Source organism: Carassius gibelio, chromosome A5 (assembly GCF_023724105.1).
Source record: "Carassius gibelio isolate Cgi1373 ecotype wild population from Czech Republic chromosome A5, carGib1.2-hapl.c, whole genome shotgun sequence".
Taxonomy (NCBI): Eukaryota; Metazoa; Chordata; class Actinopteri; order Cypriniformes; family Cyprinidae; genus Carassius; species Carassius gibelio.
The window spans coordinates 24,188,027-24,205,376 of record NC_068375.1 but is presented as its reverse complement, the minus strand read 5'-3'; the positions used below and the strand labels follow the sequence as shown (position 1 = coordinate 24,205,376).

Sequence of the window (17,350 nt, the reverse complement as noted above, 5' to 3'; positions counted from 1 at the left end):
TTTTTGTTTCCATTTTATTATATGATGATCAAGAAAAAATAAAGTACTCTGCACTCAACTTTAGTCTAGGGGGCGTACATCAATCAGCACATCATTTTCTAGTCACGGATCCACACTCGCTTAATATTCATCAATTTTATTTTTTTATTTTTTTTATTTTGCAGCATGGAACAATCAAACTTTTGGCAGTAAGCCTTCTTCATTGACATTCCCTACAAGAGTCCTTAAAGAAATGAAGTCCAAAGTTCACCCGGTGAAAAAAAATCACATAACAGGTTTTTACTGATCACAAATTCAATTGACCAATCAATCAAGCAATTTCAGGACAAACAACCAAAGATAATTCCAAAACATTCAACAAAGTATTTGCTGATCAGAAATTGTTGGAACACATGGGTATGGCAAGTTAACCAACTACAGATCCAATTCTGCTTCCCACCAAGATGATTCTTGGACCAGCAGCACTTTAAAAGGAAATAAATAAAAATTATATTATATATATATATATATATATGTATGTGTGTGTGTGTGTGTGTGTGTATTATTATTATTATTATTTGTTTTTGTTGCCCAAGGCCTGTTGTAGCCTTTTTTAGTGGCTTCATAGTATTGTAATTTCAAGTATAATGTACATGTTAGTTTCCAAAATTAATGTAAAAGCTTTAACAATTCAAGCAAATCAGCGTTTATTTATTTATTTTTAACTAAAACTATTAAATATATATTTTAGAATAACTAAAATATTAAAAAATGAAAAGGCATAAATAAATATAAAATGTAAATATTATATGAAACAATACATTTAAACATTTAAATAATATAAACATTTAAGCTGAAATAATACAATTAATACAACTAAAGTTTAAATAAAAATTATTGAAATTAACCCAAAATTAAAATGAAAACAGAAGCTTTTATTAGGACAATCTAATGTAATACTACTACAAATGTTTTTAATTTATTATAAAAACAATGAGGCAAATAAATCGGGAAATTAATGGGATAGTTCACCCAATAATGAAAATTCTGTCATCATTTACTCCCCCTCAACTCCTTAATCAAACAGTAGGTGTTTCGCATTGACTTCCATTGTATTTATTTTCCTACTATGGAAGTCAATGGGAACCACCAACTTTTTGATTACCAGCAATCTTCAAAATATCTTCTTTTAAGTTCCACATAAGAAAGCAACTCATAAAGGTTTGTGGGGTGAGTAAATGATGACAGAATTTTCATTTTCGGGTGAACTATCCCTTTAAAGAGTCTCTCATTCCCCTCAGCCCCAGTCCTGCTTTTATAGGAAGATATTTGTCCCCATCTACTGGTGTGGTGCTCGAACAACAGCGGAAATGTGCGTTAAACTGTGGTGACGTCAGACGCAAAGGAGCGTCGCTTGTAGGTTCCTCATCGATCGCAGGTGTCTCTTCCGGCCATTACGAAGGAGTTACAGTAACCTACTTAGGTAACATCTCTTTTAGTTCGCATTCATCCACAAAGTAATTTTCCGTGTTGTAGTCTCGCATTGTCTGGTATTTCGTCTGTGTATAAATATAGCTAGTCATGTTTTCTGTTGGTTATATTGCATCTTGTCAGCAGGAGTATGTTTAATTTATAGGACTCTATCTGTTAGTTTGTGTGATGCAAAGAGAAAAGCCACATCCGGCGGCAACTTCTGGACACTCATGCGTTTAACGAGCAATGGTGGCTGAATCCAGAGTTCCTGCTTCTTATCCTGTCTAAAACCCGGGCTTTGCACCCTTCAGTGCTGGCTTACTAAACTGATGTTTCGTTTGTGATGTTATAACACGGACAGCAGGTCTTTGTGCTAGGTTTTCTGATCCTCTTAGCCACAGAGTCACATCAGTGTCAGTGCTCCACATGCTCTCTCAATCTGTCAACAACTCTAACGACTGCTTGTGCGTGGGTTTCACACTAGTCATGTTTAGCTGTTAGCGATAGCATTTATATATACACACACACACAACACTAAAACTAGTCGTTCTTATCATTGTTACACAAGAGATTATTGACCAGGCTGGAGAAATCAGCTAAGACTAGCAAACCACTTTAGGTTGTTTGGATCAGTATAGTAGGCTACAATAAAACATTATCCCCCAGTTTCACAGACAAGGTTTAAACCTAATCCCAGACTAAAATCTAAATCTGAGCTGTTTCAACTGAAAGAAACTTGCTTTGACTGATTGGAAAATATAGCAGTGCCTTTATTTTGTCTCAGAATGCACACCAGTAATGTTTTTGTGTGTGTGTGTGTTTTTTTTTTTTTTTTCTAAGGCACATTTATAAAAATCATTAAATGTCATAATTGAACTATGGCCTAAACCTGGTTTAATTTAAGCCCTGTCTGTGAAACCAGGCCTATATGTATTAAGAATTTTTAATCATTGCTATTAAGTTGTTTTTTTTTTGGATGACGTCTGTTGTCTTACTGCTAAGATGAAAAAATTTTCATTGGGTTTCCCACGTGAAGATGATATAGGAAATAACCTAACAACAATAAATCAGTAACTTAATAGGCGAACATATTTTGGTTAACGTATATCTTTTGTGTTAAGAATGACATTGGCTGCTGTTGCCGCCATTATCCTCGCCATAGGAGGCGCTGGGATGTTTTCTGCTCTTCATAAGATTGAAGAAGGACATGTGGGTGTCTACTACAGGTCAGTTGCTCAAGATTTTGCATTAATCTTCTTGCAGAACATGCCACATTTTACTTTGTACTGTAGATTGTATAACTGTGTGCTTCTCTTCTCTCAGAGGTGGAGCTCTGCTGACCACCACCAGTGGCCCTGGATTTCATCTAATGCTGCCGTTCATTACTACATTTAAGTCTGTACAGGTAACAGACTGACATTATACAGTATGTATGGTTTAACTTAATAGATTTCTTTTTCTTATTGCATCCTCTCTCTTTTCATAAAGACAACCCTACAAACAGATGAAGTAAAGAATGTTCCATGTGGCACAAGGTGAGATACATTTTTAACATTCATCAGATCTTCTATGAGGTGCAGTCACCATAGAATTTGTGTTTTATTCATATGCATGCAAAATGAGAGTGAGAGCAGCATTACAGTAGGCATTTGGTTTCCCCTATTGCGTGATACCAAATTCAAATTTGGTAAACTCTTACCTGCAATTCTGTATAGCCAATATCATAATGGAGTCATTTTGCAGGTTTTAAAGCCTGTACACACAGCAGATCATTAGTTCAGGAGAATCCTAGACTGACGGTTGAAAGTTTAACTTTGTGGATGAACATCATTTGTGAGCATAACTTGTGAAATAACACTGGAAAAAGTACAGAAAAACTGGTTAAAATTAAATCAATCCCAGAGATTATATTGATTGTTGCTGTAACCCGTTGATAATAATGTAATCATCATTTGATGATTATGTGTACTTTTTGTGGGTAAATGTATCATTTATTATAAGTGTATATACTGTACACCGCTGTTTAAAAGTTTGGGTTCAGTAAGTTTTTTGTTTATTCAACCAAATAGTATTTTATTGTACAAATAGTAATATTGTGAAATATTACGATTTAAATAACTTTTTGTTGCTCAGGAATTTTTTTTTCTTATCCAAGCTGGAAATAGTGTGGAAACTACAAAACATTTATACATTCTGGTCATAAAACAGTCGGTCAGTGTTACAGTATTACAGATTATCACAGACACATGCTGCTTTTAGGGAGACCCCGTATGATATTTCCTTTATTGCTTGTGCTTTTTGGAATACATTTTCACACTCATTCATGTGTGTGTATATATGTTTTTTTGCTTTGCAGTGGAGGTGTAATGATCTACTTTGATCGCATTGAGGTGGTGAACTATCTTGCTCCCTCAGCAGGTATAATGACTTGTTTGCTGTTTATAATGTAGAACCACTAACAATTCTGTTGTTAAGGGTGGACAGCATTTCCCTTGGGCCCTGTAATGGGAGGGCCACTAAGAGCCTCTTTGGCACAGCCTACTCGCCAATAAATGATTTGTCCCACTCTCTATGAATTTAAGTGATAACCCAAACTTTGACTGTCATTCATTTTATGTGCCCTATTCATCTCTCTCTTAACATCATTGTCTGCTCTGCTGCAGTGTACGACATTGTGAGAAACTTCACTGCCGACTACGACAAAGCTCTGATTTTCAACAAAGTTCACCATGAGCTGAATCAGTTCTGTAGTGTGCACGCACTTCAGGAGGTCTACATAGGTCTATTCGGTAAGTGATGTGCTTTAATGTCCTAATCAGGTATTGAAGCTCGGTATGATTTTGGCGCTTTAAAATCTTTACTTCAATGCATCTGCTTTGCATAGACTCCCATTTGAAGTGCAATATATAATTTCTAGGAAGGTTTAGGAATCAAAAAATGACTCTTTCAGTTACAGTAACTCCTTACAGTAATTCATTTAAATTTGTAAAATATATATTAATAACATAATAGCATTAGATTTCATCCGTGTACGACCTTCTAGTGGTAATGTGGAGACGTTTGACATGTTGTTAATGCCATAAGCTTCTCAAGTGATTTTTATTTGCACTTGTGTGTGATGATAAAACAAAAAGTTAGGGGTATAAATTCTGTGTACACCTGTCTTTCTTTAAGTAGCCTGTTGTTTCTTAGATCAAATAGACGAGAATCTAAAGCTCACGCTGCAGCAGGATCTCACCAACATGGCACCTGGACTCATCATTCAGGTGGGATTCGACTTGGATTGGTTTGGCAGTTCAATCTTTTTTCTGTTCCATTCCACTGAGTCACGTTTTTGGCTGCATTCCATTTTCTGCACCAGTTATACACTAACAATTCTTTTGAAATCAGGAAAGATAAACATGGGCTTTCGTAACATTCAAGACTTATTTTTTGTGACGTTTTGTTAGACCTACTGAAAGACAAGATGCTACATATTAGCTTTGTGTATTTGCACATGGGTTTGTCTTTATTTATTTAGCTTTGGTTTGGCAAGATTCAGATTTCCTTCATCAAATCCCTTTGGTGCTGACCTTTCCATTGTGATTTCCATTGTTCTTGTTTCTCAGCTGGTAGCACTCAAAATATGCCAGTCATCAGCTCGTTAAGCTGATACTGAGATCAACAGTAAACTGATTCACAATTCCTTGTAATACTTCCAGAATTCTCTAATGGAGCTTTTGAAAGTAATGTGTCATTTACGATGCACACTGAGCTGTGATTCACTTGAGAAGTATTTGACCATATCCATTCAAGTTTGTTTTGTATATTTATGCGTCCTATTGTTACCCAAGGCCCTTCCAGTAAAAAAAAAAAAAAAAAAAAAAAAAGTATAAATTGTTGCATAACAAGGTCTCTTTGTGAGAACAGTGTTCTGTCAAATAATTAGTTTAATTTTATTAACAAAAAGCATGTCTGTCTGTCTTTTTTCTCTTACTCTCTCCTCGCTTTGCTTTCTCTTTCTTCGGTTCCTCTTCCTCCTAAGCAGGCGGTCCGTGTCACCAAACCAAACATTCCAGAAAGCATCCGCAGGAACTATGAACTGATGTGAGTTTATGAGATCTTCTTACATGTTGAGTGTAATAGCTGTTAATGATCTGATTGTGTTACAACGGCCCAACATTAACATCTCCAAACAGTACATGTACAGGTAATAAATGTTTCTTACTGGCCATTTATTTATACATTTTGTCTCTGAATCACATTTTTTTAAATATAATTACTGGACTTGCATATTAGTATACTACAGAATAAGTTACTAAAAGTATCTACAGAAAAAAATTAATTACTTACAATATTATACATAAATATACTGTAGAACGTGATTTTGGTTCCTTAATTTAGTTTTGGTGATTAAGTTTGAGGAATATTACACATATGTCCAAATAATTGGTTAACAATGAGGGTAAGATCAGTTAACATAATAATAGAATCATTTTCGTTTATAATTTTCATTAGTGAGACTAAATGTATTATGTTGCAGACAATTCCTAATAAAGTAACCAGCCGACTGGCAAATAGCATTGTTCTCACACATGGTGCACGGTGAGTCTTAAGCTGTGACCAGGGTCCAAAATTAACTTCGTCCTGTATCTGAACTGCAAAAATGTATTTTGATCTTATATAAGAAATCTCTGTCAATCCTTATCGGCTGAACTTTATTGAAACTGAATCTGTTCCCTGTTCCTCTCTTTGTGTGTGTGTGTGTGTCTCTTAGGGAGGGTGAGAGGACGAAGTTACTGATTGCGGCTCAGACTCAGAAGGTGGTAGAGAAGGAGGCAGAGACGGAGAGGAAAAAGGCTGTCATCGGTGAACAAAGATGTTTTTCCTAGTTTTCAGCCTGATGAGCAGGTTTGGTCATATGGGTTGGATTTAGATGAAGTTGTAGTTCATGTAAAGTGAAAATCTCGCTCTGTTTTTTTTTATGTGTGTGCGCAGAGGCAGAGAAGGTGGCTCAGGTGTCTGAAATAAAATTTGGACAGAAAGTTATGGAAAAAGAAATAGAGAAAAGGATCTCAGAAATTGAAGGTAGGTGAATGTGTTGTCATGTTCCCTCCGAGGTCTTAAACTTCAGTGTTTGAGAATGAAAATATCCCTCATTAATCATATGGGGTATTTGGGCCCTGGTCATATCAAAATATAAAGTTAATGTCAAAATTAACTGTCAGTTTTTGTAAGAAATTACCTCATAGGATTTCAGTATATACCTGGTTCATTAATAAAACATAACATCATACAAAAGAAAAACATATAAACTGCCATTCAAAAGTTTGGGGCAAGTATATTTTTTAAAGAAATAAATATTGTTTTTCAGCAAATTAAATTGATTATTATGCATTACATTGATCAAAAGTAACAGCAAAGACATTCATGAAGTAACAAAAAGATTCTATTCAAATAAATGCTGCTCTTTTAAAGCGGTCATATGATGCGATTTCAAGTTTTCCTTTCTCTTTGAAGAGTTACAAGCTGTTCATGAATGTATGAGATCCCTATAGTTGCAAAGACTAAAGTCTCAAACTCAAAGAGATATTCTTTATGAAAGTGAAGACACATCTACTGAAACAGGTGGTTTAAACATGCCCCCACGTCTAAAGCCCAATTTATACTTCTGCGTCGAACCTACGCCGTAGTCTATGTGTAGTACGCCTTAGCCTCACGTGCGCTTCTCCAAAAATCTTAACAGCACGTCAATTCTTACGCACACTGCAAACGCTGTGATTGGTCTGCTGGAACCCCTCCCTCCATGTACTTGAGTTTTGTGTGTTCATGTGCGCTGTAATATATTTTAATGTTGATATTTATCTGCCGCTGTCACGGCAATAATGGGAATTGGTCCTAAGTCAAGGTGTGGGAAGATTTGCATAATGCCGCCCGAATGTTTTCACAAAGAAAGAAGGCGTAACTTTTATTCTTGCTGTTACTGCTTGCTGTGTGGTGGAGACGCTGTTTCATGATAGCAAAACTACTTTGTTTTGTCTTACAAAAGAGGACACAACTAGAAAAATGTGGTTAAGTTGTTTTTACCACTCTGTTCCGAAAACAGTTCAACCCAAATATTTAGATGTGTGCAGCGCAATTTACTTAGGATGAGGACTGTTTCCTGAACCAGTAGCCTACAAATGCCAGTGTTCTGACAAAAAATGCTGACGCGCAGTCTTTAAGTACGTTTACATATTTAAAGGATTTGCCTCTGATGATTCAATTTCAAGTTTTGAGCAGTGTAGAGTAGAGCTTGTTGTTTGTCTCTTTTTCCAATCACAAATGCAGACATGGTATTACGTTTACACGGCACATTGCAATACAATGCGTAAAAAGACAGTATAAATCAGTATGTCCCTACTCTATGCTACAAAAACTGAATTGTGTGTACTAAATGCCACAGTGTAATAGTTTAATGCGAACATTAGTTTAGAAATTATGGACATTCCATGAGTATTTCTGAACTACTGTGATTATAATCAACACAGAGTAGAATGACAAATAGCATCTTTTCTCAGTCTGTGTGTGCAAGATGATTTTGAAGAGGCAGATGCTAGGACTTTTTCCTTCTGATCACGCTTTGGAAGTTTTGTGTAAAGGTTTATTGTACTGTCTCATACTGTATCTGCTCTTTTCTGTACAATGGATGCTGAAGCTGATTTTTTTATTTATTTTATTATTCTTTTTATATTATTCTTTCTCAGTTTTTGCTGCTTGTAAAAGTAATGACAAATCTACATTAACATGATCACTGTCATTTCAGTAACCTGAGAAAATCAATTTTATTTTACATGGAAGCTGGTTGCCTCATGAGGGCCGACATGTTGAGATACTAAGGTGTTCACACGGTCATCATTTTTCAGAGTCAAAATTCAAACCAGTGGTGTTTGCATTCACGTCTTTCTAGAACAATTAAAGCAGCTCTGTCAGCTCTGAATTTTCTGATTACTTTTGTAACTGTTTGGTGCAACATAGCATTGAAACACTCAAAATGGCAGCAGACAAATGTAGTTAGGCAGTTATTTGTAACTTTCTGTCTAATAATTCCTATAAACAACTATTGTTGATATTTTAATAATAACATGATAAAAATAAATGAAAGACCTGCAGTATATATTGTAGCTAGAAAAAAGTCACTGACAGAAAAATCAGTGTCCAGTGCTAAATGTTTATTAATAATGCATTTCCATAACAACTGGTTTGTGTTATGGTTTTAATTAATTAATTAGATTAATTTTGGCAGTGAAAGTGTTGGCATAGACACTCGTAATTCCAAATTTGAGGATGTGAACAATTTCAACTATAAAGGGCCAGGTTGTCATTGCAGTAATTATGACGGTGTAAATGCAGCACTACTCCATTTATCAGATCACATGACTAGCTGAATACTACTGCCCTAAATCTGCACCATTATTGGAAACTTTCACTTGTGGAATAAATTCATTATAAATTGAAATATAAATAAAAAAACATTTCAGAATGATAATATCATTAGAATGACAGATTGTTGAGGGGAGACACTGAGGTTTTGGTGAGCTGTCGGAACATATTCATAATCATAAGTGTGAAATGGGATGCTTAGGATGAATTTCAATGCTGTTGACAATCCCTCACCACACAGCTCTGAATATTTCTGTGGTTTCTGTTGTCTTGATTTTGATTTCTCATATGTCTCGCTGATTTTATAGACGGCGCTCTCATTGCTCGGATGAAAGCAAAAGCAGATGCAGACTTTTACACTGCACAGAGAGCAGCTGAGGCCAATAAGGTAAACTCCTAAAACTGCCCCCCGTCATTATTGTGCTCATTGTTTTATGAAAGTTTTTGATTTACTTCTCTCCTCTCCTCTTAGCTGAAGCTGACTCCTGAATATCTTCAGCTGATGAAATTTAAGGCAATTGCAGCTAATAGTAAGATTTACTTTGGAAGTGAGATCCCTCGCATGTTCATTGATTCAGGACCAAGAAGCTCCTCCTCAGCTGCCTCCAAAGCTATAGATGCTCTCTCAGAGGGCATACTGGACTTGGAATGACGAGAGAAGTTCTGTTTTAGCACTGAGGATAAATGAACAGGTAATGAAAGCGAATAATGGCAAGTCATTAGACTGCACTGTTGCAACCAGTGCAGCTGGAACCACTTTAGTGAAATAACACAGCTGTATCAGTGGGACCAAAACACTACCTGCGTCTATACCCTGGTGAGTTGATCACAAACCAGTGGTGGTTAACCAGAATATTATACTTAAAACAGAGTGTGGGAATGTGAAGCTGAATGTGATATTAGAACCCAGCAGAATGCATGTATGAAATTTGTAAATGTTTAAAGATACAATAAGTTTATAAAATTAAAGAGACATATTTTTTTTTTTTATGCTGAGGGATTGGATTATGTACTTGATGGATATTTTAGTGTCTTGAAGGCTTTTATAGCTCAGGGATTATTTTAGTGTGTTTACAGAAATAAACACAGATTATGCTCTAGATTAGGATAGTGTTCTACATTTTGTTGTCGGTTGAATTTTCACTGATCATATGACTGCCCTTGTTTTTCCCCCCAATGATGAAGTTAAAATATAATTATTTAATTTGTATTAATTTATAGTGTCATGAACGGGGGAAAACAAGGACAGTCTGCTGAGTCTGTAAAGGTTCAAATCAAATGGTAACCAAATTTAGAACAATATCTAAATCTAGCACTCCAAGTACTGAGAAAATCTTTCAAGAGGTTACTATATATAGTGAGAAGATGGTTGTGTAAACCTGCAAAATAGTAATGTCATCTGAAAACAATGTAGCATAAAGCTGTTATTGTTAAATATAAAAGTACAGCATCATAAATTACATATAGCAGTTGTGTGCGGAGTTTTATTTTGAATATAGCAAGAAACTTTTCATCCTAAGCAGTGTACAGTGCACTTAAAAATCATTTCCCCCTTTAAATCGCCAGGTGTTTTGTGCCTTTTCCAGCATAGCACTCATAAACCAAGAGTAGGACTGTAATTGCATAAACTGTCCAGTCATTGGCACATTTCTGTGGATTTGAGTGTTGAAATGTGTTGCAGTCTCAACACTGACCTTTAGAAATCAGCACGTCTGTGGGATGTTTCTCACCCATGGAATGCTGATTCAACTTGACGTTGTTAGCAAGTCATGTTTGAAATATGTTCTGTAAATGATTTCAATTTCCCTTAAACTGAGGTTCTATTACAAAATATACAGCTTTTTTTCATTGTTAAATGTTGTTATAATATGCTTTTTTGCAGATGGCAGCATGAATATCATGTACAGTAGCTCATTCTTGTACTTCCAGAATAACTCATGTTGATCAATAACTCACTTTCATGTGCATTTAAACGGTCTTTGGAAATTTTGGTTTGGCTTTAATTTAGAAAGACGTTTTACAAGGGAATTTTTATTTGAACAGTGAAAACTGACAGCATTGTAGCAGATTGTGTAATACACTGCGTTTATGGACTCTTCACATCAGTGCACGAACCCATAAGCTGCACGATTGGGCAGTTTCCGTGTATGTGCTCTGGCGTTTCTTGGTTTCTTGACAAAGACAGAAACAGACCTCTTTTGAGCACAACAGTTTTTCAGGCCACTCAATAACGCAATAAACCCCCAGACACAGATTAAAAAATTTACTCAATTACCGGCTAATGAAAAGTCTCTACAAAATCCAGGGTGCAAGCAGTTAAATCTCCGTAAATGGCCAATCATCATGCTATGGGCCTTCTACACACAAATTCATTTTATGCGCTTATTAAAACCGTCAACAAAGCATCAACAAAACTCAGTTTTATTTATCAGCAAATGCAGGACAGCCTTTTACAGGACTGCAATTGTTATTTAACAAACATTTAACTAATCATTTTCACTAAGAAAAGAATCCCCCAAGTCCCGCAAATTCTTTGGTAACCCAGCATCTTCTGCATATTTTTTTTTTTAGATCCATCTTTTCATCCTGAGGAAAACTGAAGGACTCACAAATATGATAAAGGAGAAAACAAGATGCTCCAGAAGGAAACAAAATGCATTAAGAGCTCAGGGCGTAAACCTTTGAACAGGACAATGATGAAGAGTACATTATTCTTGTTTCAGATTTGTTTTAGTACTTCCCTTCAGAAGCTACATAATTTTGTTTCACAGAAGCCAATATAAGTACAGCTTTCTCTGATTTTCCAATTCAAATCGTTTACACCCTGCTGCTCTTAATGGATTGTGTGGCTTTATTGGGTATCAGGAAATGTGTTTACCTTTTGTAATAGTTGCGTATGAGTCCCTCAGTTGTCCTCCATGTGAAAAGATGGATAACAGCCTGCAGTTAAACTGCACGTGACAAAGGAATCATTAAACACTATCACAAAACAAACTTGAACCACTACTGCATCCTTATTATTTTAATAAGCTATAATTTTGACTTGCAGCCTAAACGTAATTTTTTTTTTTGTTCAGTAACCATAAAACACATTCTGTAACACAACCGTATGTATGTCTGAAACAGTGAATACTGCATGCTAACTTCAGTGAAATATCAATACCTCTATCATCCTCTGATATGTCCTTTCTATTTATCTTGTGGAAACGGTCACTAGTGGTTCAAAATGGTCACATTTTCACAGTCCTTCAGTTGAGGATCCTGTGAAAAAAAAAAGTGTGTGTGTGTGTATATTCTCTACATTGCAGTTTTCATTGTTTAAGCAAAAGTTAGAATAATGATGTTACATGATTAAACAAATGTAATGATAACAGGTAGCTCTTTTTTTAGCTGAATTGTACAGCAATTCACAAGTTCACATTTGTACAGTATATAGAAAAGTATTCCTTTCCTTTTAAAATAACCACATTTTATTGCTTTGCAGCCTGAAATAAAGATGGATACAGTTTTTGTTCTATGCTGCTGCATTTACTCTGTGTAAGTTATAACATCCAAGTGAAAGATATAACACCAACATGTCAGAAAAAATGAATATGACTCAATCAGGTGTAGCTAATCACCTTCTCAATGTCATCTGACTTTCAACTGTGAACCGCTGTGGTCATTTTGATTAGCTCAGCATGAAAATAACTTTTCTGGAGAATTCAGTCCTTGGTAGTGCAACTCAAGCACTACCAAGTGCACTTTTTTTTCTTTTTTTCTTTTTTTGTGACATGTTGGTGTTATATCTTTCACTTGGATTTAATATGTTGCACAGAGTTAATAAAGCTGGATAAAACAAAAAACGTCTAAATTTCAGGCAGCAAAACAAAATGTGATTATTTTTAAGGGGATGATTGTTTTCTATACCCACTGTATACATAACAGTGAGAATAAGTATGTTTGGCCTGCCGTCCTCTGAGAATGGAGGTGAGAAAAGCGAAATCTGAAAATGTTTCTCCCAAACTTTAATAAATGCATTTCTAAAAGAACAGAAAAAATCTAAGCTTGTCAAAGGGCTGTCTTGCAAATTTTGTAACTGATTAAAGTATTTGATAACTTGGGTAACTGAATTGTATTCCGAAACTCTTTCTGTGTTCAGGTTACCTGATTGATGGCTGGTCTTTGAAGATCAGCAGTTTTCAGAAGAATGGCAGCATTTGCTATGTGACCTAAAACAATGTGTATATATATTAGATTATTATATATACAATAAATCACATCATAATACACACAGATTTCTACCCTTAAACTAGAACATAGCATGAACAAAAGGAGTGAACCATAAACTGCACTGAAAATTATGATATTAATAAATTGTCACTTAGACAATATTTTTTCTCCTGAATCAGAAGTCAGCTGATCAGTAACATTACAAAACGTATATTTTACTTACAGCTAGCTTTTTTATTAATCGCGCAGAATCACACAATCGCAAATTGTGTGATTCTTTTAATCAAAAGACTCATTTAAATTAAATTTGGAGCTAGTCTACAAATTTAAAAGGACTGGTTGATTCATTTTTAACCGATAAACACCCCCAAAAACATGGCCCATGCTCTCTTATAACACTTAAAGGGATAGTTCACCCAAAAATGAAAATTCTGTCATTTATTCACCCTCATGCTGTTCCAAAACTGTATGAGTTGGTTTCTTATGTTAAACATATTGAAGATTGCTGGTAATCAAAAAAAAGTTGGTGGTTGCCATTGACCATGATAGAAGGAAAAATCAATACTATGGAAGTCAATGGCAAACACCAATTGTTTGATTGCCAGCAATTTTCAAAATATCTTCTTTTATGTTCAACATAAGAGAGGAACTCATACAGGTTTGGAACAACTTGAGGGTGAGTAAATAATGACAGCATTTTCATTGGGTGAACTATCCCTGTAATCATGGTACATAACAAAAAATACATGGTTATTGTAGTTAAACTATGATAACCATAAATCAACCATGGTATGTGTAGTAAAACTGTCGTTATACATTTGGCAATCAGTCTGGCAAAAAAACATGGTAACTACACTTTTAGTAAAGTATAAAACCATGGGCTTGTATACTGGAGACTTTTAAACACATCTTCAAAAAGACCCTGTATCCAAACTCTGTGCATCTCAATTGTATGGACGTGTACAAGACCATAGTCTCTTTTCATATTTGCAGTGCCTCCGGGCAGCTCAACCATGACAAAGTCCTATATAAATGAATGGGGGAATCCTGAAATTGCAAAACTGTTTCAATCAAATTATATATTTTAAATCCGAAACAAAATCTGAAGTGACCGGTCTCATTACTTTGTTGCTTAAGCTCTAAAAACATGTTTTTTCCCAGTATATTTCAGCAGTTGTGCAATAGAAAAGTCAATTATTTCATGACATCAGTCTCCATTATGGCTGTTTCAATGAGGATGTGGTTACAAACACTGGAAGAACAGAGACAGAACTGGATCAAAGACCAGAGGACGACACTGAAAGGACTCGAGATGTGATGTGATGTGGATGTTCTTTGCATTATGATTGATAATAAACAGGTCATGTCATGCACAATATTCAATAAAACTGCTGAACTTTTTTTTCTGTTTATTTTGTTCCTCAATAAAAATGTAAATACATTTATTATTACAAGTCATTTTTACAAATACTAAGCAAAGACCAACTTTGTTTTTAACTCACCATGGACCTTACATGCAGTTAAACCAGGGGTGTCAAGCTCAACTCCGGAGCCCTACAGAGTTTAGATTCAACCCTGATCAAACACACCTGATCCAACTATTCAAGTCTTTCAGGCTTATTTGAAAGCTACATGGTATGTGTGTTGAGGCAGGGTTGGAACAAAACTCTAAGAATTAGAGTAGTAAGAATTGAGTTAAACACACCAAAACAATGCAACATTTTGTGCATACCTTTAAATTAATGTTGTTGTGGTATTTCTCCTTTCAAAAGCAGCACAGGCACACAGACGTCATCAAACGACAGGGACTGGCGTAAACAACAACCAAATCTGTAGATGGCCCCTCTCCCAAAGAACTGCCAGTCTGTAAAGATTGACGATTGGCTTTTTTTTACTAGAAGGTGGGACTTTTTCGTTGGACTTTTCCTCATTCATGTGATTATTCCCAGAAATCATGGCTTTTTAATGAATGTAATGATTTTGATAAACTCTTAATGAGCGCTGAGCAGTCCCTCTAAACCAGAGTGAACCACGGGTGGGAGGTCTGATAGAGTAGAATAATACAAGCATGATTGTTTGTGGTTGGGAGGTTCTAATTAGGGATGTTAATTACGCTTATTTTTACAACCGAGGCTCGTTAACCAATTATTAACCATTAACCGACAAGATTATTTTAAATAAGAATTTAATTAAATTTGAAAGGATAAGTGTCTGTGACCCATTAAAAATACAAAAATGTGTTTCCCGGAAATTAACTGCATGCACAAAAAGCTGCAAACAACAGAACATGAGGATTCACATGGTCTTCATATAACATCACACACATGCAGCATTTCTGCAAGCAGAGAAAAACATAATTAAGCTAGACTATAAATAAATACGCCTATATGAAAAACATGTTTTTACTTAAATAATAAGTTAAGTAAATTAAAGAAAATCTAAAACAAGTATAGCCTAGTATGCAGAGTTTTGGTTAATTTTTGTACTGCACATAGGAATCCAGATGGCAGAAAGCGGCGTCTTATTTTTCTTTAGGATTACAGTATATTACAAAAGCATAAAGATTTGTTTTTATCGTGAATGTACACAAATAAAGGCAAACTTTTTGCAATTCTGATTATCTTCATGACTAAAAGGAGTAGGTCTAGTTGCTTCCATTGTAAGGAGGAAAGAATTCAAGTGATTGCGCTGGTGCTGCATGCGCACACACAGTTAATCTTTGCTACTTTGACAATGCAGCATGTTCATTATCATAAAAAACACACTGCTCAATTTAAATATGTAGTAAAATCTGTGCCATTAAGTGTTATCACCGCACCGCCATGATTGTATGCTAATTTTTAAATGTTGATATTGCAACACAAATTTAATACATAATAAATAATAATTTTTCATTCAACATATATCCTAAAATTTTTATATTAGTGCTACCAGCATTACAACATTAATTTTGTAACTTATTTATTTTATTAACATTTGAACTTTTCATTCAGTGCAATATTTTGTAATTGCAACATTGCAAATGGATTTATATTGCATACCTAAGTTGACGGTTATCCCACTCATCACTTTTGTGACCATAAAGATGTTCGTTCTATGACCACACTCAACAAAACTAAATATTTGTGAATTAATATATTAATACTATACACCTCAAAGATAATGTGTTCCAAAATTCTTTGTGATATCTTTATGCTTACATACTCGCAGCAATCATCTTCTCAAGGTGCAAATGGGGAAATACAGTATACTGCTTATGACAATTTGCGCTAATCATGTGAAACTGCACATATTTAGTTGAAACCCCCGTTTTTTCATATTTGGATGAAGTGCACAAAAACATCAGTCATTAAGGTTTTTAGAGCTTTATAAATTAAAAACTTTTTAGTGACCCATGGGTTAACATTCAATACACCTTAATTGTAATTTATTAGGTCATATTTTTGTTTATACATGGTTCAATTGTGGTTTTTGTTTACACATGATTCAAATCTACAAATGCTTGTATCGAATCAGCTCAAAGGGGAAATATGAATCATTAATCAAAACTAGTTATGATTAATTATAAATATTTAGATCTGCTGTAAATATTTGACCACTAAGTGTAAACTGTCTGTTAATTCTTAGAACGTTAATTTCCTGGTTAAGGAAAATAACTTTCTTACTGTTCATTTATTCCATATTGAAATTTCAGGCTTGTCACACACTGCACCATAACACTGTATGACAGATGGATAGCTTTTATTTAGTTTTTCCTTTTTGTTTAAAATATTCACAAACTTGCATACCATGCCATGAACAATCTGATATTCTGATTCACAAATATGTGTAAATGGGTGTGATTTGTTGTTTTAAAACCTTTCTAAATGATCTTGATCATGATCTGTAATGTGAGATGGGTGCTGCCATGTTCGTTTGCGCTGCAGTTCAGGGAGTCCTGACAGTCAGATTTACAGCATGTTAATTCATCAGTTTCTCCAGAAATACAAGTGATAAGTGACCATTGATCTGGGTGAAGAATAGAGTGAACTTTATAGTTACTTAATACTATGTGTATCTGATATGAATAAAACACATCTGCAAATTACATTTGAATGGATTGTTATTGTTGCTTCCAAAGACGTGTGTATTTTTTAAAACTCTAAATGTATTTTTTTACAAGTACTTTTGTGTATTTAAATGGCGCGGTGGATAAGACACGTCTTTGGTGTGACCCGGGTTCGAATCCACTGTGAGACACCAATGTGTCCCTGAGCAAGACACTTAACCCCTAGTTGCTCCAGAG

General features: G+C 35.0%; 1 protein-coding gene across 3 annotated transcripts; it reads left to right on the top strand.

Moving 5' to 3' along the window:
• Window positions 1-1,185: 1,185 nt before the first annotated feature.
• LOC128005475 (erlin-2) lies at window positions 1,186-14,466 on the top strand. 3 transcript variants are annotated; one of them, XM_052592678.1, is made up of 13 exons: window positions 1,513-1,916; window positions 2,574-2,678; window positions 2,776-2,857; window positions 2,941-2,987; window positions 3,809-3,870; window positions 4,116-4,241; window positions 4,645-4,718; window positions 5,480-5,538; window positions 6,209-6,300; window positions 6,430-6,519; window positions 9,162-9,241; window positions 9,326-9,545; window positions 12,995-14,466. In XM_052592678.1, the coding sequence occupies exons 1-12, from the start codon at window positions 1,879-1,881 to the stop codon at window positions 9,503-9,505; spliced, it is 1,035 nt and encodes a 344-aa protein (XP_052448638.1). In that variant the 5' UTR covers window positions 1,513-1,878; the 3' UTR covers window positions 9,506-9,545; window positions 12,995-14,466. The 3 variants fall into 3 exon arrangements, with proteins under 3 accessions (XP_052448639.1, XP_052448638.1, XP_052448637.1); XM_052592679.1 differs by lacking the exon at window positions 1,513-1,916 and adding an exon at window positions 1,186-1,462 and having other exon boundaries at window positions 9,326-14,466; XM_052592677.1 differs by lacking the exon at window positions 12,995-14,466 and having other exon boundaries at window positions 1,514-1,916; window positions 9,326-12,960.
• The last annotated feature ends 2,884 nt before the right edge of the window (window positions 14,467-17,350 follow it).